Here is a 24,651-nt window from a genome sequence, read left to right as displayed (position 1 = left end):
CATTACTCATCTCATATGGATATACTGTACTCTATACCATCTACTGCGTCTTGCCTATGCCGTTCGGCCATCACTCATTCATATATTTTTATGTACATATTCTTATTCATTCCTTTACACTTGTGTTAATAAGGTAGTTGTGAAATTGGTAGGTTAGATTACTTGTTAGATATTACTGCATGGTCGGAACTAGAAGCACAAGCATTTCGCTACACTCGCATTAACATCTGCTAACCATGTGTATGTGACAAATAAAATTGGATTTGATTTGATCTGACCTCGATTCAACCCCTTTCTAAACCATTCAGCTGCTAGTCTGTTACTCACAAAGCACTCAAGCAAAGAGCCAGTTGGCTAATATAAAACATACAATTAGGGAGAAGACATGAGATATGTGTTTTTGTTACAGTATACAAAGACACATCACTCTATCTTGTTAATGTAAACAGATTACAGAAGACAACTGACCACTGACCAGAATCCACAGTTTGGGACTAAGGTTCTATCTGCATTTCTGCAGATAGTACTCTAAATACCCCAAACCATGGTGTTCAGTTCAAAATAATACTATAAATAAATTGCTGACACCATTCAAACCAATAAGGGGATGGAACTTTAAAGCCAGTTATCTCAGAATCATATTTTTTGCAGATAGAACCTTGTAGTCCTAAATTCTCACAGTGCCAGTGGAAGCTAAGCTGTTAACTAGATGCCTTTTAATCTTCTTTATGAAATGTACACACTTACAGAACAGAGGCACAATGGGACATCAGTCTATAGTCACAACCCTTTCATGGAAACAAGAACACCATATACTAATCACCATCAACATAAAGAAACAAACATCTGGCAATCATCTGGCCCTACACCTATAGGAGAACGTAGTATTGGTAATGGACACCTGTTTCCAACCAGATTCTCTTAAATCCCCCCAAGCCATGTGATTCGGACAGTATTATCTAACAGAGTGTATCATCAGATATGGGTTGTGTCCTGATGCATCATGGTTAAGTGCTCCCAAGTGGCACAGCAGTCTAAGGAACTGTATATCAGTGCTCGAGGTGTCACTACAGACCCTGGTTTGATTCCAGGCTGTATCACAACTGGCTGTGATTGGGAGTCCCATAGGGAGGTGCACAATTGGCCCAGTGTTGTCCGGGTAGGCTGTCATTGTAAATAAGAATTTGTTCTTAACTGACTTGCCTAGTTATATAAATAAAATGAGCTTAGGCATGCTGGGTACGGCTGTAGCTGAGCCTATGGCTGTCCGCTGTCCGTGCTCAGGGCTCATTTGGACTACAGTACAGTTCTAATTCAGTGGTTGCTACCACACTTCTCTAGATAGAACCTTAGGGTGTTTTTGGCTGAGAGTCACAGTGTGATCGTGTACACATACTACACACAGGCACATATACACACAAACACACACACATGGCCTGGAGCAAATTGATTTTACGCTCTGCCAGATGAATACTCGTGGCATGCAAGTGGTGGAAAAAGACTGCACACACAGAAAGAAGGCAGGAACTTAAACAGATTTGCTGCGGGACACTGAGAGGAGTTAGAACATTTGCAGATTTATGTCATATTGGCAACCTGCTCCTCTACTAATCTGCATAACACCCTTGCTCTTGCTAAGCTAATGTTGCAAGATGTTTTATTGTCCCTTCTACTGTATCACATCTACAAGGAAAAGTATATGGAAAATGGTAGAACACAAATTGCTAAATGTAAACAGATTGCTAAATAGAAACAGAGAGGATGAGCAATGAGAACGGTCAGTGGAGACACTCAGAGGAATAGACCAGTATGATGTCTGACATCAGGGGACACACAGATGGTTCTAACCTACTTTAGACTTCTCTGAAGGACAACAAGGAGACAGATTGAAACAGCAGAACAAGAGAACAGAGTAGTCCTGGTCTCTGGATACCTGGCTTTCTGTAACCCCAAACCTCAACAAGCTTCATGACCATGACAGAGACAGGGCACAGTCCCCCTAGAGAAGGAAATGGACAGGTAAGGTCCAGCTTGAGTGAAGCAGTGACTTCTGGGTACTTCTCTGATAGCATCAAGGAAAAATGGCACACTGTGCCTTCAGAAAGTATTCACACCTCGACTTTTTTCCATATTTTGTTGTGTTACAAAGTGGGATTAAAATGGATTTAACTGTAATTTTTTTGTCAACAATCTACACACACAAAAAAAATATATATATCTTGATTAGAGTATGTTAGAATCACCTTTGACAGCGATTACAGCTGTGAGTCTTTCTGGGTAAGTCTCTAAAAGTGTTCCACTCCTGGATTGTTCAACATTTTCCATTATTCTTTTCAAAATTATTCAAGCTCTGTCAAGTTGGTGGTTGATCATTGCTAGACAACCATTTTCAGGTCTTGTCATAAATGTTCAAGTAGATCTAAGTCAAAACTGTAACTCGGCCACTCAGGAACATTCACTGCCTTCTAGGTTAGCAACTCCAGTATATTTGTGTCCTTATGTGTAAGGTTGATGTCCTGCTGAATGGTGAATTAATCTCCCAGTGTCTGGTGGAAAGCAGACTGCACCATGTCTTCCTCTAGGATTTTGCCTGTGCTTAGCTCCATTCAGCTTATTTTTTTTATCCTGAAAAACTCCCCAGTCCTTAACTATTTCAAGCATACCCATAACATGATGCAGCCACCACTATGTTTGAAAATATGGAGAGTGGTACTCAGTAATGTGTTATATTGGATTTGCCCCAAACCTAACACTTTGTATTCAGGACAAAAGTTAATTGCTTTGCCACATTTTCTTGAAGTATTATTTTAGTGCCTTGTTGCAAACAAGATGCATGTTTTGGAATATTTTTATTCGGTAAAGGCTTACTTTTTTCACTCTGTCAATTAGGTTAGTATTATGGAGTAACTAAAATTACTAATACTGAAAGTTTTCTCCTATCACAGCCATTAAACTCTGTAAATGTTTTTCTTTCCTTCCTTCTTTTCTTTCCAAAACACTTGATAACTTTCTCGTTATCTCTATTAAAATTATTTTCTAGACCCTAATCAGTCAGGCGTCAAGATGGGTCCCTCAACCGAGACTGCTATTTTCTGCGTCACGGAGACTCTCCGCACTACCAAAGCTGACTCTCTCTCCTCTGTTCTCATCCTCCTAGATCTATACGCTGTCTTTGACACCATGAACCATCAGATCCTCCTCTCCACCCTCTCAGGGCTGGGCGTCTCAAGCTCTGCATATTCTTGGATTGCATCCTTCCTGGCAGGCTGCTCCTACCAGGTGACATAGAGAGGATCTGTCTGCACAACTTACTCTCACCACTGTTGTCCCCCAGGGCTCGGTTTTAGGCCCTCTCCTCTTCTCTCTATACACCAAGTCACTCGGCTCCATCATATCATCACATGGTCTCTCCTATCATTGCTATGCAGATGACACTCAACTACTTTTCTCCTTCCCCCCTTCTGACACCCAGGTGCCGACGCGCATCTCTGCGTGCCTGGCAGATATCTGAACATCGGCCCACCACCTCAAGCTTAACCTCGACAAGAGGGACCTGCTCTTCCTTTCCGGGGAAGGCCTGCCCGCTCAAAGACCTCTCCATCACAGTTGACAACTCTAGTGTTGCCCTCCCAGAGCGCAACGAACCTTGGTGTGACCCTGGACAACACCCTGTCGTTCTCTGCAAACATCAAAGCAGCGACTCACTCTTGAGGTCTACAACATCCGTAGAGTACGACCCTACCTCATGCAGGAAGCGCTGCAGGTCTACAACATCCGTAGAGTACGACCCTAACTCACGCAGGAAGTGCTGCAGGTCTACAACATCCGTCGAGTCCGACCCTAACTCACGCAGGAAGCGCTACAGGTCTACAACATCCGTAGAGTACGACCCTACCTCACGCAGGAAGCGCTGCAGGTCTACAACATCCGTAGAGTACGACCCTACCTCATGCAGGAAGCGCTGCAGGTCTACAACATCCATAGAGTACGACCCTACCTCTTGAAGCTTTCATCCACTACAAGACCATGGTGCTTACCAACGGAACAGCAAGGGGAACTGCAACTCCCTACCGTCAGGCTATGCTCAAACCCTACACCCTAACCCGAGCACTCCGTTCTGCCACCCCAGGTCTCTTGGCCCTCCCACCCCACCCCACCCATGCCCAGTCCAAGCTCTTCTCTGTCCTGGCATCCCAATGGAGGAACCAGCTTCCCCCTGAGTCCCTGCCCATCTTCCAAAAACATCTGAAACCCTACCTCTTCAAACAGATCTTAAATAATCCTCCTCCTCCCCCTCCTTTACCCATTTACCAATAGGTGCCCTTCATTGCAAGGCATTGGAAATCCTCCCTGGTCTTTGTGATTGAATCTGTGTTTGAAATTCACTGCTCGACTGAGGAACCTTAAAGATAATTGTATGTGTGGGGTATATAGATGAGGTAGTCATTCAAAAGTCATGTTAAACACTATTTTGCACACAGAGTGAATCCATGAAACTTATTATGTGACTTGTTAAGCACATTTTTACTCCTGAACTTATTTAGGCTTGCCATAACAAAGGGGTTGAATAATTGTCTCTAGACATTTCAACTTTCATTTTTTATTCATTTGTAAACATTTCAAAAAACATAATTCCACTTTGACATTATGGGGTATTGTGTAGACAGTACATCAGTGACCAAAAAAAACTCAATTTAATCGATTTTAAATTCAGGCTCTAACATAACAAAATGTGGAACAAGTCAAATGGTGTGAACACTTTCTGAAGGAACTGCATGTGTAAATGGCATAATATCAAGAAACTGAGCCTCAACAAAATCATTCTCACTTAGAAGGGGCAAAAGTAAATTTTTTTATAATCAAATCTACTTTTTAGATTTATTTGGGGTGATAAAGAAAATTATACACTTTTTATTTATTATAATGTTGCCGTTTATGCAATGTAATTTAAAAAGTGAAAGTCTTAATGATCAACCCAGATATGCAACCAGTGAAACAGTCAAATCTCTGTAATTTATGTAACTTTTTATTACACTTTATTACACTGTTTATCATTACGATTCACTGGGGTTGCACATGATTTACAATGCTATTTGTTTTACAAAGCAATTATGGTGCAATGATTTCTATGAGCAGCGTGCTTAATTCAAAACCATTAAACAATCATTACCTTCTCTTAGAGTCAAGACATATCAATGGCATCCAACCCGAAAATGTACTGTATGGGTCATATGCAGTTTTAAAAACAATGATTCTGTTATTTTCTAGTATGAAACACAAGAATAAAACCCTGCCCTGTGTCAGCCCATAGCCTTCTCAGGTTGCAGAAGCATGTTATGCCAAGACCATTACTGAAATAAATATTTCAACAAGATTGATGGAAAAAAACATATATTATTCTGTTCCCTGAACATACTTAAACAAGACAAACGCTCTTACAAACACACACAGACAAGAAACAGCTCTGATCTTCCTCGGAATTCCTGGATCACTTTAGTTAACACAACACAGCATTTTCATACTCCTTTCTCCAAGGTCAGAGAGGAGAGACATCTTGAGAAAAGTGAGATAAAAAGAGAAAACAGGGGCTGGGCTCAGTGACAGTGAGCTCAGTGATAGTGCCAAGTATATATGAGGGCCAATGTTGCTGTGGCAAGTGGGAGACACATGGGTTAAAGTGATGAATGGTGCCTGGGCTACAGGGAGAGCAACACCAAACAGAATCACTTACTGCAGAGTACTGCCTCTCAGCCCAGAGACTACACACCACTTCTGAGTGGGCTGGCTGGTGGTCAAGAGCTGGATGGTGTGGACAGGGGGCACACAGACACACTGTCAAGCTACTCTCAGGATTCTACTGTCATTTCTTGATTATTATTCTATTTTTTACATATGACTGGCTGAATTACATAAAACACAATCATATAATTGCCACAAAGCAGGCTATTAAGAAAGTCATTGCATTAGATCAGTAGGTATTAATTGTGCTTGTTAGATAAATTGAGCAAATTGATTGATCTTAAATTAACAATCCAAAAAGGGCTGTTATTTGTTCTCACTCTGCTGTCTGTGTCTCTCTGCAGGGCGACGGCTCCACGTTCCTCCAGCTGGGCTCCTCCATCGAGCAGCAGATAAACGGCATGTTCAAGGTGATGGAGGAGTACAACTGGGACAGCTTCGTGGTCATCACCAGCCTGTACCCGGGCTACGAGGTCTACGTGGACTATGTCAAGACCTTCACTGACACCAGCTACTTCATGTGGGAACTGCAGGATGTGCTGACCTTCGACATGTCTGCCGACGGCATGAACGACATCCGGGCACGGCGCCTGCTGCAGCAGATCGACGCCCAGGTACTGCTGGTATACTGCTCCCACGAGGAGGCCCAGTACCTTTTCAGTATGGCCGGAGAGGCCGGCCTGCTGGGGCCTGGCTACATCTGGATCCTCCCTAGCCTTGCCGTGGGGAACCCAGACATGCCCCCACCAAACAGCTTCCCTGTGGGCCTCATTAGCATCATCACCGACCGCTGGCGGATGAGCCTGAGGAAGAGGGTGCGGGATGGGGTGGCCATCGTGGTCAAAGGGGTGCAGAGCTTCCACAAACAGAGGGGCTTCATCCCCGAGGGCCACAACGACTGCCACAGCCCTGTTAGGGCATCTTCTAATGATACATTGTTCAGGTGAGTGGAGGTGGAGGGATGGAAGGGGGGCATACTGACATACTGTAGGTTGGAGATTGTTCATTGCAATAAGAGAAGCCAACTAAAGTGGAGCGATTAAGTGATACAGTTGAAGTCAGAAGTTTACATACAACTTAGCCAAATACATTTAAACCAAATACGTTTAATCCTAGTAAAAAAGTGTCTGTCTTAGGTTAGTTAGGATCACCACTTTATTTTAAGAATGTGAAATGTCAGAATAATAGCAGAGAGAATGATTTATTTTAGCTTTTATTTCTTTCATCACATTCCCAGTGGGTCAGACGTTTACATACACTCAATTAGTATTTGGTAGCGGTGCCTTTAAATTGTTTAACTTGGTTCAAACCTGTCGGGTAGCCTTCCACAAACTTCCCATAATAAGTTGGGTGAATTTTGGCCCATTCCTCCTGACAGAGCTGTTGTAACTGAGTCAGGTTTGTAGGCCTCCTTGCTCACACACACTTTTTCAGTTCTGCCCACAAATTTTCTATAGGATTGAGGTCAGGGCTTTGTGATGGCCACTCCAATACCTTGACTTTGTTGTACTTAAGCCATTTTGCCACAACTTTGGATGTATGCATGGGGTCATTGTCCATTTGGAAGATCCATTTGCGACCAAGCTTTAACTTCCTGGCTGATGTCTTCAAATGTTGCTTCTATATATCCACATCATTTTCCAATCTCATGACGCCATCTATTTTGTGAAGTGCACCAGTCCCTCCTGCAGCAAAGCACCCCCACAAAATTATGCTGCCACCCCTGTGCTTCACAGTTGGGATGGTGTTCTTCGGCTTGCAAGCCTCCCCCTTTTTCGTCCAAACATAACGATGGTCATTATGGCCAAACAGTCCTATTTTTGTTTCATCAGACAAGAGGATATTTCTCCAAAAAGTATGATCTTTGTCCCCATGTGCAGTTGCAAACCGTTGTCTGACTTTTTTTCTGGTGGTTTTGAAGCAGTGGCTTCTTCCTTGCTGAGCGGCCTTTCAGATTATGTCGATATAGGACTCGTTTTGCTGTGGATATAGATCCTTTTGTACCTGTTTCCTTCAGCATCTTCACAAGGTCCTTTGCTGTTATTCTGGGATTCATTTGCACTTTTTGCACCAAAGTACATTCATCTCTAGGAGACAGAACACGTTTCCTTCCTGAGCGGTGTGGCGGCTGCATAGTCCCATGGTGTTTATACTTGCGTACTATTGTTTGTACAGATGAACATGGTACCTTCAGGCATTTGGAAATTGCTCCCAAGGATGAACCAGACTTGTGGAGGTCAATTTTTTTTCTTAGGTCTTGGGTGATTTCTTTTGATTTTCCCATGATGTCTTGCAAAGAGGCACTGAGTTTGAAATATTTAATGACTCCAACCCAAGTGTATATAAACTTTCGACATCAACTGTAACTGTAGCAGATTGAGAAGGACTGACTTGAAACAGAGAGAGAGACTTGGCAACATCGGTCAACAGTTGCTCAACAGTCATTTAGCTGTGGCTTTCCATCAGCTTAATGTTGTGGTGGGGGGCAACATGGTACTCTCCCTGTCACTCTCTTAACCCCTGCCTGCCAACTCATCCGTCCTACCTCTGTCCCATCACCTCACTGTTGGAAGCACTGGCATCACAGAGAGATGATGTGGCCTGTCATACCTGCCCAGCCCAGCCCAAAAGAGCAATCTTGCGCCATCTGTGCCAGAGAACATGGAGCAAATCCTATTTGGTTCCAGAACATTTTTAATCAGCCAAAGGGAGGCTCAGCTTCTTTAGGGACAACAGATTTAGCGTCAGCATTTGGCACTAGCCAAGGTCATTGAGACTGGACTGGGAGGATTGGAGAGATTCCAGGCAGGGTACAGGGTGGTATTCTTTATACATTATTGTGGACCAGGATCGTAATATGAAATCTGACACAGTTCAGTGGTATTAAAACATCACTTTCTCATCAGAAGTAATTTTCTCTTTTCTGAAAGTGGCTAGCATGAGGGAAAGATAACTTCTCTTTTTGTAAATCGAAATCCTTCATGAAAAAGGAGAACCGTCTGGGCAGCTGTATTTCAGCCTTTGATTTGAGTCATGCTGCTGTTTCCAACCCCTACGATTTTCCACTTTAAAGACAAAAACAATCCTGAGTGGAATAGCAATGACCAAAGTTGGTAATATGAGGGTCCGGCAGGCAGAACATAGCCTGGTATAGCACTCTCCGTCTGCTCTCCACTCTTTTATTTCCCTCCCTGGCACAATATTGTTCTTTCTCTCAGACCTCCCTATTCAAAGGGAGCAGTGCCTCGCTCTCTCCTCGGCGGTCAATAGACTCAACACCTCATTTAATTAGGTCTCTTTTTAATGAGCTTTTGATTATAAATCACTACGCCTATTAATAAGATTATCACAGATTACCAGATTAAACAAGCCTTTAACATGGACTAGACAGAGGGCCCGTTCATTACCCAGCATGCTTTCATCACCTCTGCTGGACTGAGAGAGAGAGGGAGGAGAGGTGAGAGAGCAGCCTCGCAGTGCGTGATGACAGGAAGTTCACAACATGTCGATAGCTATGTGCAAAACAATCAGCAGGTAGTGCTTTAGAAATAGGATGAAACCATCGGAAGATTGGATTAATGGACATTAACGAGTATTAGTATAATGTTGTAATGAGTATTTAACTCTTTGATTGATTTCCATTGTTTTCAGGCACATGTTAAACGTAACATGGGAACACAACGACTTCTCGTTCAACCCTGAAGGGTATCTGATCAACCCAGCTATGGTCATCATCACCTTAGATCGAGAGAGACAGTGGGATAAGGTGAGACATTACACTTCATTATATCCCTCCCAATCAGTAAAACTAGGGTTAGTCTTTGTGTTATCTGACTACAAGTTAATAAGGCTATATAACCTGCTCATTACGAAAAGGAAAAACTCCCAAAAGTGTTATTAACAACACATGAATTACTGCCTCATTCACTGTGTATTTTCATGAACTATCAATGACACGCCTTGACTTGGGCATATTGTGGGCTGTTACATTTCCTTTGCATCACCTGTTACAAAATACATACTGTCCACCTTATAGGCTAGCATTTTGCTCTAACTGCCTCCTACCAATCACAGTGTCCTAACCGGCCACTATACCCGGTGTCTCTCCATACCACAGGCCTAGTGTGATTACACGTCTAACTGCCTCCTACCAATCACAGTGTCCTAACCGGCCACTATACCCGGTGTCTCTCCATACCACAGGCCTAGTGTGATTACACGTCTAACTGCCTCCTACCAATCACAGTGTCCTAACCGGCCACTATACCCGGTGTCTCTCCATACCACAGGCCTAGTGTGATTACACGTCTAACTGCCTCCTACCAATCACAGTGTCCTAACCGGCCACTATACCCGGTGTCTCTCCATACCACAGGCCTAGTGTGATTACACGTCTAACTGCCTCCTACCAATCACAGTGTCCTAACCGGCCACTATACCCGGTGTCTCTCCATACCACAGGCCTAGTGTGATTACACGTCTAACTGCCTCCTACCAATCACAGTGTCCTAACCGGCCACTATACCCGGTGTCTCTCCATACCACAGGCCTAGTGTGATTACACGTCTAACTGCCTCCTACCAATCACAGTGTCCTAACCGGCCACTATACCCGGTGTCTCTCCATACCACAGGCCTAGTGTGATTACACGTCTAACTGCCTCCTACCAATCACAGTGTCCTAACCGGCCACTATACACGGTGTCTCTCCATACCACAGGCCTAGTGTGATTACACGTCTAACTGCCTCCTACCAATCACAGTGTCCTAACCGGCCACTATACCCGGTGTCTCTCCATACCACAGGCCTAGTGTGATTACACGTCTAACTGCCTCCTACCAATCACAGTGTCCTAACCGGCCACTATACCCGGTGTCTCTCCATACCACAGGCCTAGTGTGATTACACGTCTAACTGCCTCCTACCAATCACAGTGTCCTAACCGGCCACTATACCCGGTGTCTCTCCATACCACAGGCCTAGTGTGATTACACGTCTGACTGATCTCCCTAGAAACACCAGCTATTCAAATGAGCCTGCCTTGTATTCCACTACCTCAGAGCCACCGACTCTTAGCGAACAGAACCTTGTCTCACATATTCATCCCACCTTCACAACACACCTTCCCTCTACCTGTAATGCCCAGTAGGGAGTAGACACTGAAGGGAGGTGGAGGTCGGATTTCTTCCTTAAATGCATTCAGTGGTTGAATGGAGGTTGATGTGTGTCAGAGCATGTTGGGCCACACCACATTTCTGGGTAAACAGCTCCGGGCCTTCTCCAGCTTATTACTTGCCATCGATGTTCTCTCAAGGTTGGTTCCTATTAATTTCAGGTATGTTATTGAAACTGAGGCATATGCCTCTGTAATTGGAGGGTCTGACTGCGCGCTGTACTGAAGGCTATCAGATGTGTGGTTGGTCAGAGAGAGAGAGAGAGAGAGAGAGTAGTAGTCTATTGACAGCTTGTGCCAATGGAAAGGTTGCAGTTAAAAATACAACAGAAAATGAATGCGCTGTAGCTGCTGCACTGTAGTGAGTCCACTTTGAGGATGAGAATTCAACAAGCTTACTGCTGGACGTGATCTAAAAGACTCATGCTACTGGAAATCTCTGAGCTACTCAAAAAATTACCTGAAATGATACTTCAAAAGAATAACAAGAACTTACACTGAGTGCACAAGACATTAGGAACACTGCTCTTTCCATGACATAGACTGACCAGGTGAATCCGGGTGAAAGCTATGATCCCTTATTGATGTCACTTCAATCAGTATAGATGAAGGGGAGGAGACAGGTTAAAGAATACTTTTTAAGCCTTGAGACAATTGAGACATGGATTGTGTATGTGTGCCATTCAGAGGGTGAATGGGCAAGACAAAATATTGCAGTGCCTTTGAACAGGGTATGGTAGTAGGGGCCAGGCACACTGGTTTGAGTGTGTCAAGAACTGCAACTCTGCTGGGGTTTTCACACTCAACAGTTTCCCATGTGTATCAGGATGATCCACCACCCAAAGGACATCCAGCTAACTAAGTATCAGAGTTAACAAGGGCCAGAATTCCTATGGAACGCTTTCGACACCTAGTAGAGTCCATGCCCCAACGAATTGAGGCTCAAAGAAGAAGAGAAGGAGAAGTAGAGAAGAGAAGAAGAAGAGGAAGAAAAAGAAGAAGAAGATGAGGAAGAAGAAGAAGAAGAAAATGAGAAGAAAGAGAGGAGAAGAAGAGGAGGAGAAGAAGAAGAAAATGAGAAGAGAGGAGAAGAAGAGGAGAAGAAGAAAAGAAGAGAAGAGGAAGAAGAGGAGAAGAGGAGAAGGAGAAGAAGAGAAGGAGAAGAAGAGGAGAAGAAGAGAAGGAGAAGAAGAGGAGGAGAAGAGAAGGAGAAAAAGAAGAGGAGAAGAAGAAAAAGAGAAGGAGAAGAAGAGGAGGAGATGAAGAGAAGATGAAGAAAAAGAGAATGAGAAGAAGAAGTGGGAGATGAAGAGAAGAATAAGAAGGAAAAGAGGAGGAGAAGAGAAGAAGAAGAAGAAGAGAAGGAGAAGAGAATGAGAAGAAGAAGAGGAGAAGAAGAGAAGGAGAGCAAGAGGAGAAGAAGAGAAGAAGAAGAAGAGGAGGAGAGGAGAAGAAGAGGAGAAGGAGAACAAGAGGAGAAGAAGAGGATAAGGAGAAGAAGAGAAGAAGAAGAAGAAGAAGAAGAAGAAGACAAGCAGAAGAAGTCTGGGGATCCAGACAGGCTATAGGTATTTGAGATCTTGGCTTCCTCTCTCATCTCCAATATGTTACAAAGGCAAACTGACAAGTCTGTTCTTTGACACAAACAAAGAGGTTTGGCTCTGTAAAGCCATTAAAAAGAGTGAGGGGACACTCTTATGCTCTCTTTTACCATTGTGATCCATTGACAAGGCCCATAAACTGGGGGAAAGGAAGACAAGAGGATTAATCAATAGTCCGGCAGGAGAGACAGGAATAACTAAGCAGACCAGTAAAACAGATGATATTCTAATAGTTGTATTTTGTTGTCCTTTGTGACATCTGACAATAATGACTGCAATAATCAGATAACTTTCAGTATGAGAGATTATTATGAAGCAAAGGCATTTGTCAGTGGTACGGGTTGGCCCCCTGATAAAACGTTTAGAACAGCCAATCCAAAGTAAGCAAATTATGCAGTCTTTGACTGCTGTAAAATAATGTATTTTTTATTACATGTAACCTTTATTTAACTAGGCAATTCAGTTAAGAACAAATTCTTATTTTCAATGGCGGCCTACACTGGCCAAATCTGGACAATGCTGGGTCAATTGTGCGCTGCCCTGTGGGACTCCCAAGCACAGCCGGTTGTGATACAGCTTGGATTTGAACCAGGGTGTCTGTAGTGACTGTAGCACTGACATGCAGTGCTTTAGAACGCTGTGATACAGCCTGGATTCGAACCAGGGTGTCTATAGTGACTCCTCTAACACTGAGAGCAGTGCCTTAGACCTCTGTGATACAGCCTGGATTTGAACCAGGGTGTCTGTAGTGACTCCTCTAACACTGAGATGCAGTGCCTTAGACCGCTGTGATACAGCTTGGATTTGAACCAGGGTGTCTGTAGTGACCCCTCTCACACTGAGATGCAGTTTCTTAGACCTCTGTGCCACTCGGCAGCCGGGATATGTCAAATATTATTATTGTTATTGTAAGGTTGTAACTTTCAATGCTCACTTTATTGCATCTTACATGCCTCAGAGTTGGCCAAGCATAATTTTAGTGACCCCTGACATGAATTAAAGATGGCAGTGCAATCCATACATTCTAAAAAGTTATTGATAAGTATTCTGCCATTGTAGAGGTAGTTGATTGAACACAAACATGTTGTTAAATGTTGTTAATGTGAGCAATGAAATGGTTTTACCCTGCAGTCTTTTGTTGCTGATACGTGTGACAATCCGCCAATATATTGACAGAAACATAAAAGTTGGTCAATATGCTCTATGTGCAAACACAGTAACAATGAATACAATTATCAACACAGTAACAATGAATACAATTATCAACACAGTTCACGATCCATTTTAATGTCGCTCCGTAATAATTAGGAGGCATAAAAAACAATGAACACAAAAACATTCTGGAGAGAATACTTATTCGACTCTTTGTTTGACCTTAAACAACTCTTAATTATGGAACTTCACTGATTAAAAGCACAATATGTGTGCCATTAAGAACGGTTAAATCATCATCACTATGTCAAAGTTTACAACCTCATTCTCAACACATAAAACCATAGAGAACAATAATAGAAGTGTTACTGCTTTGGGCTCTGTGAAAGCCACAGTTTAATCACTGTGCGTGATCACTTTAATTACTGTGTGTGATCACTTCTCTGCAATGAAGCAGAGAAGTGCTGTTCATCATACTGAACTACTTCCTCACCACTGAGATGGACAACTGTGTTTGGTAATGGAGGAAAGAACAGATAAAGAGTTTGGTCCTCTGTGACCGGCTGATCCTCACAGCTTAAGTACAGATGTTCAGAGTGAGACAAGACAAACCTCTCTAACTTAGTGCAAGGAGACGTCACAGGTGGTGCAACTACCTGGTGGTGCAACTAACAGGATTGTTGAGGTCTATTTAAAATGGGCAAAGATCTTGTCTTTCTGCATCCTGATATATATTTGATCGACTGTATGTTTTCCTTGTGGAAATGAGAGAATCCATCACTTAGCATTCAACAGTAAAATGTATTTCCTTTTTTTCTATAATAAAATACACAGGAAAATTGATAACAAAAAATGCAGACCTGGAAATAACATTTCCTCGTCTTAATCTATCCTGGCATTTCCCACACGGCTGCATGGAAATCTCTGAGGAGTAGTTTGAGATGTGATTGTATTGCAGGTTTGAATACCGATAAGCTAAAGTATGACTCATGCCTGTTATTTTCCCTTCTCCTTCTCCTCTTCCAGGTGGGGAACTATGAGATGGGGATCCTGCAGATGAGATACCCGGTGTGGCCTCGCTACGGCACCTATCTGGAGCCCGTATCAGATAACAGACACTTGACTGTGGCCACACTGGAGGAACGTCCCTTTGTCATAGTGGAGGCTGTCGACCCCATGACTGGGACCTGTGTCAGCAACACTGTGCCCTGCCGCCGCCAGTCCAACAAGACAGAGACGTGAGTGGAACAGTATTCCTCTCTGATATTAATGACCACAAACTTTTTCTGATGAGAAGAATGAAACAGAGCATAAAAGTGTAGCGTACTACTATGGTGATGTACATCCATTATCCTGTTTCACCATTACCTGTTGTCAGGGGCGATTTTAGCATGTATATCTTGGTGGGGCAAACTCCCCAAAGCATTTTTAGCTGCATGCCAGCAAAGCCACTACACAACACAAAACAACACTAAATAATACATTAATTGCACTGTAACGTGATAAACAGTGCCCACAAACTGTTCAAATCAAATTTTATTGGTCACATACACATGGTTAGCAGATGTTAATGTGAGTGTAGCAAAATGCTTGTGCTTCTAGTTCCAACAGTGCAGTAATATCTAACAAGTAATCAAACAATTCCCCAACAACTACCTAATACACACAAATCTAAAGGGGTGAATGAGAATATGTACATGTAAGTATATGGATGAGTGATGGCCGAGTGGCATAGGCAAGTAGCAGTAGATGGAATAAAATACAGTATATACATGTGATATGAGTAATGTAAGATATGTAAACATTATTAGTGGCATTATTTAAAGTGACTAGTGATCCATTTATTAAAGTGTCCAGTGATTGGGTCTCAATACAGTATATACACGTGACATGAGTAATGTAAGATATGTAGACATTATTAAAGTGGCATTATTTAGAGTGGCATTGGGGCCTACATAAACCTGTTCAGCACCATTGAGTGAATCCTTAACACTGCTACACCTGGCTATCAGCGGAGCTTTGTCTGGCAGCGAAACAGTTAATTCAGCCTCGTTTACTGCCTTTAAAAAAAACATAGCTGATATGGCTGACTTGCTTAAAACAAAAATGTGGTTCTACTGACAATTGAGATGTACAAACTATGGCATAAGCGGACGACAAGTGGATAAGAGGCCATCCGTAATTTCGATTAAGAGAATAATGAGCGATCTAGGACGGACATAGTCAATATAACTATTTGTTCACCACTTTTGAAATGTAAAGTGACAGAATTCAGAATATGGGTTGTTCTTACAGTATTCTCCCTGTATACCAAGTCAGAACCATAGGATAAATAAAGGGGGCATATAAACAGACAATGAAAGCTCTTACAATATTCAATTATTATATTTCTCTAAAACAGACTATAGGCTACATGTGCATCACCAAGTCAGAACAGTAGGCTAAATGATGTGGGGAAAGGGACCAAATTATTATGGTGAGGTACATGGGCTACTAACAGATTACTTCACAACATAGACTAGTATTACTTTCTTAGCTACAGTATACATATCTCCCTGGCATATTACATCATTTATGCAGCAGCATACAATACATTTTGGACTCAACATCTTGTGTTGTGCTCACTTTAACAGGAAGGTGAAGCCGCAATCTTTGTGGGCAAAGTTTGTAATCCAACTTTGTCATCAAAGTCTGTCATTCTCTGGATTTATGGTCCTTTCAAGACAATTGGGAACTCTGAAATAAACAAGGTCGAATCATGAAGTCAATGATCTTCAGGTCAGAGCTCTAGAAAGAGGCCGGAGTTCCGAGTTGGATGACCGTTCAAAACGTATTTTCCCAGTCAGAGCTCATTTGTTTCAGAGTTCCCAGTTCCCAGTTGTTTCAGAGTTCCCAGTTCCCATTTGTTTCAGAGTTCCCAGTTCCCAGTTGTTTCAGAGTTCCCAGTTCCCAGTTGTTTCAGAGTTCCCAGTTCCCAGTTGTTTCAGAGTTCCCAGTTCCCAGTTGTTTCAGAGTTCCCAGTTCCCAGTTGTTTCAGAGTTCCCAGTTCCCAGTTGTTTCAGAGTTCCCAGCATGACCGATGTATTCAACCTTTTCTGGCTCATGGCATGTGAGTGTTTATCCTTTTAAGCTTGGAAAGATACCCTTAAACCCAGACTTGGACCACACACCCACTCCACTGAAGCAGGCTCGTGATTGCTTTGCAATGCTTGCAGTTATCCACTGATTTTTTCCAAACCCCTCATTGTTGAATTTGTGATTACCAACTTGTTGTGTAATGTTTATGTCCAATGGCCGATGAGCACCAATACGTTTTATCTATAATTTTTCTTCATATGACAAGGAATGAAAATAATTTGCCAGTAGACTGTTGACTTAATTCATGATGATGACTGCTTGTCTAGCTTGCTAGCTACGATTTTGAAAGTATGATGTTGACATGATCAAGCTATGGTAGATATAATGTAATTTGACATCATTTTATCTGTGGCCAATGACCTTGAGCCTTCTTGGATGGGCCCTTCTAATGTAACTCTATTGTAGCACCCAATGGGGTTTGAATTTTTGAGCTCTCCCTGTAGATATTGCGGTAACGTAGTGTCCCCATGAGTGACAGAACACTGAGCCAATCACGGTGCAACTAAAGAACATCACGAACTCTCCGTATTTTCCACTGGCTGCCCCACCACCACAGAAAGCACTGAGCTAGGCTGAAACACCTGCATTTTGGAGCTGCCTTACTCAAGAAATAAAAAAAGAGACCATGTTTGTAAGCAGCTTTATAACTATTTGTTTTTATTTTTGTTTGCAAACTGATAATTGACACATATTAATCCCAAAATAACATGCAAAACAGGCAACACATTATTTAGCTGAACAGGTGGGGCTCAAATCAGGTGGGGCTCTCCCCCACCTTCCCTGAATGACGGGTTGCCACTACATGTTAAACGTAAACTGAGCTAAGAACTACCACAGACACCATATTAATGACACGTTCCAACATGTAGAACATGCTGTGGTTGATTCATTTGGACTGTAACTTGGAGAGTGCCATTAGGTGTGAATAGGATGAACAGTCTCTTCCCCTACCGTTAGCCCAGCCATGAGTCCTTATCATACAATGGGGTGAGATCTTCATTAAAGCAGACAGCCAGAGTGAGACATCACAGTAATCACAGTGTGACCCAATAAGGGAAATATATGTGCTGCTTGCTGGGATATCAATTAGATGGGCCGATTAGGCCGCCTCATCAATCCTGGACACCTAGAGACTGATAGTGATGTTCATTAGTGAATGGATATGGGGAAAGGAAACATTATCCATTACTGACAATGGTTGTTAATGAGAAGAGGGGATGAGCTCAATTCAGTGAAAATCTGCTTGGGAAGCAGACCAGATCTTTTTTTAGCTTGCATTGACCAAAACAACCCATTATTATAATCTGCATAGTTGTAGTGTGTTTTGTCTTGACTTAGATTGCAGTTTGCCATGTTGAACATGGAAACATTTTTCTTGAGTTCATATGGGAGAAATTGGCTAAACCAAGTAAGCAACTAAATGATGCAGTTAGTGGGTTGAGATAGAGGCCCAATGATTGATAATGGTAAAACACCAACAGCCATGCCCTAAAGACCAGCCCTGGGGGCTGATGCTAATAATGGACCCCATGGCTGTGGTGTTTTTTTAATCCTGGCCGCCAGTCATATTTCCTGGCCGGCAGAACAGGGAGCTAGAGGACCTGGCATTCTCATTTATTAAGGGCCATCAGCGGCCTCTCTCAGAAACCGCTTCCATGCCCCAAGACTCCCGCCGAGGCCCGTATCGCCCATAACTCACACCTACACGACTCGTCCGAGCTGGGTGCCAGCGCCACGAGCCATCCGTCAGGCGGGAGTATTTCTGGGCCCTCTGTTCCAATCCCTCAAGCCCTCAGCAGACGAGAGAAACGAGGAAGCCTGCGTACCGGACCATCTGTGCGGCTTCGCATGGAGACACGCTTATTCCTCCTTGAAGAGACAAAACAAACAGTCACTCTGTTCACTCTGCTCCACTGTGGTCAGACTGATAAAACTTATGTGTCAGGTTGTCCAGAGAGACAAGTCCTATTCTTCTGTAAAGCTCTTTGTAACGTTTTTCACTTCACTAGCTTGTTGCAGACCTTTACAGTGACCACACGTCAGTGCATTAGTCTCTTGCCATTGCTGGTGATCCCTAGGAGAACAGCAGCGTTGACGTTAGACGATGATGTCATCATATAACCATGTTGCCTAATGAGAGCGAGATGATAATAGGTTGATTTGATTAAAACTGAGACTGGGTTCAGCAGTGGGTGAGTCCCCCCGAGCCACACATTGGCAGGAACAATGGACAGCACCGTGGTCCAATTAAGTTTGTTTCAAAGGTGAATGTTTCAAGGGATTCCTGCTGGATATAGGGACCCAAAACAACTGTGCCTTTGGATTTCCTTCAGACAACAAGCAGATACCCATTTACACAAATTGTTTTTGTGGTGACAGCACACACACATTTGTAGCAAACACACAAACACGTGAACACACATGTGCACACACACACCACAAGCACACAAACACACACCACACAACACAAACAGACACACAAACACACACATATTCTCTTATATTCCCCAACCTGTTTGGATGCAATCAGAAGCCCACTTAACCTCCCAGCAGTGATCCCTGGCAGCTGGTGAGACAGGGGATGTTGGGACCTGTCTGTTTACTCTGTGATGTCTCACACCACCCGCTCGTTTCCTCCAAACACTTCAGTTGTTTCCTTTTGTTGTGGCTGCAGCTCTGCGCCTCCATCGGCTGTCTGCGCGTCTCATTGCCCCTCGCCCTCCTCCTCTTCCCTGTGTCTGAGGGCTGAGGGCACACTCCATTAGTCTGAATGTCTGAGGGAGGTTAAGGGTGATGTGTCATTAGTGCTCTCTGCATCTCATCATGGTTCACTTGGTCCCCCACACCGCCCCTCCCTAGGTGCCACTGTCGGTGAGCTATGAATGAGCCTCTCCCCTTTCTGACTGTCTGTTTTCTCCTTCGCTCTATATTAGAGGTTTCTAACATCCTCGAACTGCTGCAACATCAATGTGGTCCCTTGAAAAAAGTCAAATATGTCAACGTTGTGCGCCTCCAAGAGACATTGTGTCTCCCTAAAAGACGCTGGGGACCCCCAAGAGACATTGTGTCTCCCTAAGAGATGCTGGGGACCCCCAAGAGACATTGTGTGCCCCTAAGAGATGCTGGGGACCCCCAAGAGACATTGTGTGCTCCTAAGAGACGCTGGGGACCCCCAAGAGACATTGTGTGCTCCTAAGAGACGCTGGGGACCCCCAAGAGACATTGTGTGCTCCTAAGAGACGCTGGGGACCCCCAAGAGACATTGTGTCTCCCTAAGAGACGCTGGGGACCCCCAAGAGACATTGTGTGCCCCTAAGAGACGCTGGGGACCCCCAAGAGACATTGTGTGCTCCTAAGAGACGCTGGGGACCCCCAAGAGACATTGTGTGCTCCTAAGAGACGCTGGGGACCCCCAAGAGACATTGTGTGCTCCTAAGAGACGCTGGGGACCCCCAAGAGACATTGTGTCTCCCTAAGAGACGCTGGGGACCCCCAAGAGACATTGTGTGCCCCTAAGAGACGCTGGGGACCCCCAAGAGACATTGTGTCTCCCTAAGACACGCTGGGGACCCCCAAGAGACATTGTGTCTCCCTAAGAGACGCTGGGGACCCCCAAGAGACATTGTGTGCCCCTAAGAGACGCTGGGGACCCCCAAGAGACATTGTGTGCTCCTAAGAGACGCTGGGGACCCCCAAGAGACATTGTGTCTCCCTAAGAGACGCTGGGGACCCCCAAGAGTCAATGTTTAATTTGAACCCTGTTCAAGTCTCCAACACACTGTTAATGACGTCACTATGTTTTCCACCCACATATTCCAACGACCCTCCCATAATCCAGTTAGTGTGAAACTGTTGATAATTTAGAGGAATGGATTATACCAGCGTCAGCTTCCTCCACTTGATATGCACAGCTAGTTCTGTCCATTTAGTTCCCCTGGGTTCTCTCTCTCTCTCTCTGTCTCTCTCTGTCTCTCTCTGTCTCTCTCTCTCTCTGTTTCTCTCTGTCTCTCTCTCTCTCTCTCTCTGTCTCTCTGTCTCTCTCTGTCTCTCTCTCTCTCTGTCTCTCTCTGTCTCTCTCTGTCTCTCTGTCTCTCTCTGTCTCTCTGTCTCTCTCTGTCTCTCTCTGTCTCTCTGTCTCTCTCTGTCTCTCTGTCTCTCTGTCTCTCTCTGTCTCTCTGTCTCTCTCTGTCTCTCTCTGTCTCTCTGTCTCTCTCTGTCTCTCTGTCTCTCTCTGTCTCTCTCTGTCTCTCTGTCTCTCTGTCTCTCTGTCTCTCTGTCTCTCTCTCTCTCTGTCTCTGTGTCTGTAGATCAGTACAGTGGTTGTGTATACAGGTAAAGCTACTCTGTCAGGGTCATTCGAGCCGCTCCACATGTAGTGGGCCCCATGCTGGTGTACACTTCGTTACCATGGCTTAGCATAAGGATGTGTGTATTGCATTGAGGTTTAGGTCAAATCGTTTCACCGAAATAAAGAGACAGAGCAATGCCTGAAGAGGAAGTATTGCTTTAAGCCCCAAAGACATTGGTAATGGGGCAAGGTCTACAGGATTGAGTATGTAGGCTGGTTATCTGCCATGGACGAGCCCGCCATTAGCCAGGCAGCAAATAATCCAGCATTGTGTTTCACTCCTGCCTTTGTTTGTTTGTGATTAATTTGTGTCAGATTTGTTTTGGTCAGCCCCAGCTGTCCGTCCATCTGTCGCAGCCATGACATAATGCGCAGGCCTGTGGAGCCGCCCAGTCCCTCCAGTTCTCCCTGCAACCCCACTCCTGACGTCAGCTCCTGGGCACACATCAAGGAGGTCTTTTTATACCATTCTGTTTCTCTCTGTCACTCTCCCTCCTCCACCTTCTTCTGGTATGTTTCTTCCTGCTACATCTCCTTTAGGAAATCATGCTAATGAGATGTTTGCCATATAAGATAAAGCCTCTTGCTCTATTGCTCCAGTAGCGTGACGTTAACGATGGGCTTTTATGAAACGAGAATAGATGTCTTTACAACAATGTTATTACTGTTTGTAACCTGATGGGTGGAATTGGTGTATCGACTATCTTGATTGAAAATGGCCACATTAGCTGAGTTCCTAATTCATCCCCATGTGTTATTGAATCATTATGACATGCCATTGGTCACTCATCTCTTCCATTCACATCCAATCCATGTACAGGAGCTCTGTAGTCGTTATTCAATAAGAACATGAATCAGGTGAAGACTTGTGAATATCCCCAAAAACTCTCAGCCAATAACATTTCTCCACTGATTAATAACCCTGGATGATCGACAAATGGCCACCTTTATATTAATCAACTCACACCTGTCTGTCTCAATCAATAACAAGCTGCAATGGTAACAAACAAACCAATATTCATATACAGAAAACCGATAGCTGTGAGCAGATTAATTACATTTCACAACAATATTTTTGTTGTCTGCATTCTTGATTTAAGCATAGCTGTTCCTTTCAGATCTAGGAAATAATTGGACTGCCTTTGTATTGGCCTTAACACTAGAAACCCTGGCCTGGAGAGAACCCCTTCAAGCCAAACCTAGTCATTTTGACTCCAACATTCTAACGGTACAATATATATCAAATTGTAGACCTTACAATGAAATGCTGACTTACAAGCCCTTAACCAACAATGCAGTTTTAAGAAAAATAAGTGTTAAAACTTCTTTGGGATCGGTGTCCCGTCCACGGGACGGTTGAGCTAACGTTGGCTAATGTGATTAGCATGAGGTTGTAAGTAACAACAACATTTCCCAGACAGAAAGCTTAAATTCCTGTTAATCTAACTGCTCTGTCCAATTTACAGTAGCTATTTCAGTGAAAGAATACCATGCTATTGTTTTAGGAAAGTGCACAATTTTGAACATGAAAACTTATTAATAAACAAATTAAGCACATTTGGGCAGTCTTGATACAAATATTTGAACAGAAATGCCATGGTTCATTGGATCAGTCTAAAACTGTGCACATACACTGTTGCCATCTAATGACCAAAATCTAAATTGCACCTGGGCTGGAATATTACATTATGGCCTTTCTCTTGCATTTCAAATATGATGGTAAAACGTTTTTTTACAAAAGAACGGTTGGTTTTTTCTTTTACCAGTTTTTTCTTTTATATTCTCCTACATTCCTTTCACATTTCCACAAACGTCAAAGTGTTTCCTTTGAAATGGTACTAAGAATATGCATATCCTTACTTCAGGGCAAGGTCAGGCAGTTAGATTTGGGTACGTCATTTTAGGCAAAACATTTTTTAAAGGGGCGGATCCTTAAGAGATTTTAAATAAAAAATAGACAAGTAAAAAATACAAAAAATACAAAAAAAAAATGAAAGAGCAGCAGTAAAATAACAGTAGCGAGACTATATACAGGGGGTACCAGTACAGAGTCAATGTGCTGGGGCACCGGTTAGTTGAGGTAATTGAGGTAATGTGGTAGATGTAGGTAGAGTTAAAGTGACTATGCATAGATAATTAACAGAGAGTAGCAACAACATAAAATGCAAATAGTCTGTGGAGCCATTTGATTAGCTGTTCAGGAGTCTTATGGCTTGGGGGTAGGACCTAGACTTGGTGCTCCGGTACCACTTGCCGTGCAGTAGCAGAGAGAACAATCTATGACTAGGGTGGCTGGCCTCTGTAGTGCCTTGAGGTCAGCGGCTGAGCAGTTGCCGTACCAGGCAGTGATGCAACCAGTCAGGCAACCATGCTCTCGATGGTGCAGCTGTAGAACTTTTTGAGCTTATTGAACTTTCTGAGGATCTGAGGACCCATGCCAAATCTGTTCAGTCTCCTGAGGGGGGATTTGTCGTGCCCTCTTCACAACTGTCTTGGTGTGTTTGGACCATAATAGTTTGTTGGTGATGTGGACATCAAGGAACTTGAAGCTCTCAACCTGCTCCACTATGAGAATGGGGGCGTGCTTGGTCCTCCTTTTCCTGTAGTCCACAATCATCTCCTTTGTCTTGATCATATTGAGGGAGATATGATCATACATTTCATATATGCTATCGGGAAAAAAATATTTGGGTTGTATAAATGAAGGCCTTGGATAATGAAAAAAGTATTATCTCAAAGAAAAAAGTATATCATTTTCATTCGTTTATGTTACTGTATGTCACGACCTGACCTGAGATATCTCTGTTTTCTTTATATTTTGGTTAGGTCAGGGTGTGACTAGGGTGGATACGCTAGTTTTTGTATTGTCTAGGGGTTTTCGTATTGTCTTGGGGTTTTTGTATTGTCTAGAGTTTTTGTATGTCTAGGGTTTTGTAGGTCTTGGTTTTTGTATGTTTATGGTGGCCTGATATGGTTCCCAATCAGAGGCAGCTGTTTATCGTTGTCTCTGATTGGGGATCATATTTAGGTAGCCATTTCCCCTTTGGTGTTTGTGGGTTCTTATTCTATGTTTAGTTGCCTGTCTGCACTATCAGTATTAGCTTCACGTTTAGTTTGTTTTGTTGTTTTGTTAGTTTGTTCAGTGTTCATTCTTTTAATAAAAGAAGAATGTACGCACACCACGCTGCACCTTGGTCCGATCCTTATAAAGTACATGACACTGTAGGATATCTGTTGCCTCATGCTCAAGTGTGGAGCTCCTGGAACAGTGGTTATTCTTGGAAAAAGTTATATTTTGAAATAGAGCTCATGTCTCCAAACGCTTAACTTTTTACCTGCATGTGGCTCTTAAAGGTCAAGTACGGAGTGGGGGATAACTTCAAAAATGATAAGATATTTCAATTTTAAGTTCATATTGAGTCAAAATGACTCACTTCCAAGCAAACTGGGAACATTTCCAGAACATTAGCGAAGATTCCCTTTAAGTTCCAGTTATGTTT

At 43.3% G+C, this 24,651-nt stretch overlaps 1 protein-coding gene across 1 annotated transcript in view; it reads left to right on the top strand.

The window, feature by feature from the left end:
* The window catches only part of LOC115119781 (glutamate receptor ionotropic, NMDA 2C-like), a 108,464-nt gene that overhangs the window by 69,793 nt on the left and 14,020 nt on the right, over positions 1-24,651 (top strand). The window contains exons 3-5 of the mRNA XM_065010238.1: positions 6,084-6,682; positions 9,391-9,505; positions 14,692-14,903. Coding sequence (XP_064866310.1) covers positions 6,084-6,682; positions 9,391-9,505; positions 14,692-14,903 — 926 coding nt within the window. The remainder of the gene's footprint in view (positions 1-6,083; positions 6,683-9,390; positions 9,506-14,691; positions 14,904-24,651) is intronic.

This window comes from Oncorhynchus nerka, linkage group LG26 (genome assembly GCF_034236695.1).
Source record: "Oncorhynchus nerka isolate Pitt River linkage group LG26, Oner_Uvic_2.0, whole genome shotgun sequence".
NCBI classification, from domain to species: Eukaryota; Metazoa; Chordata; class Actinopteri; order Salmoniformes; family Salmonidae; genus Oncorhynchus; species Oncorhynchus nerka.
The sequence above is the reverse complement of the archived record's forward strand: the minus strand, read 5'-3'. Positions and strand labels throughout refer to the sequence as shown.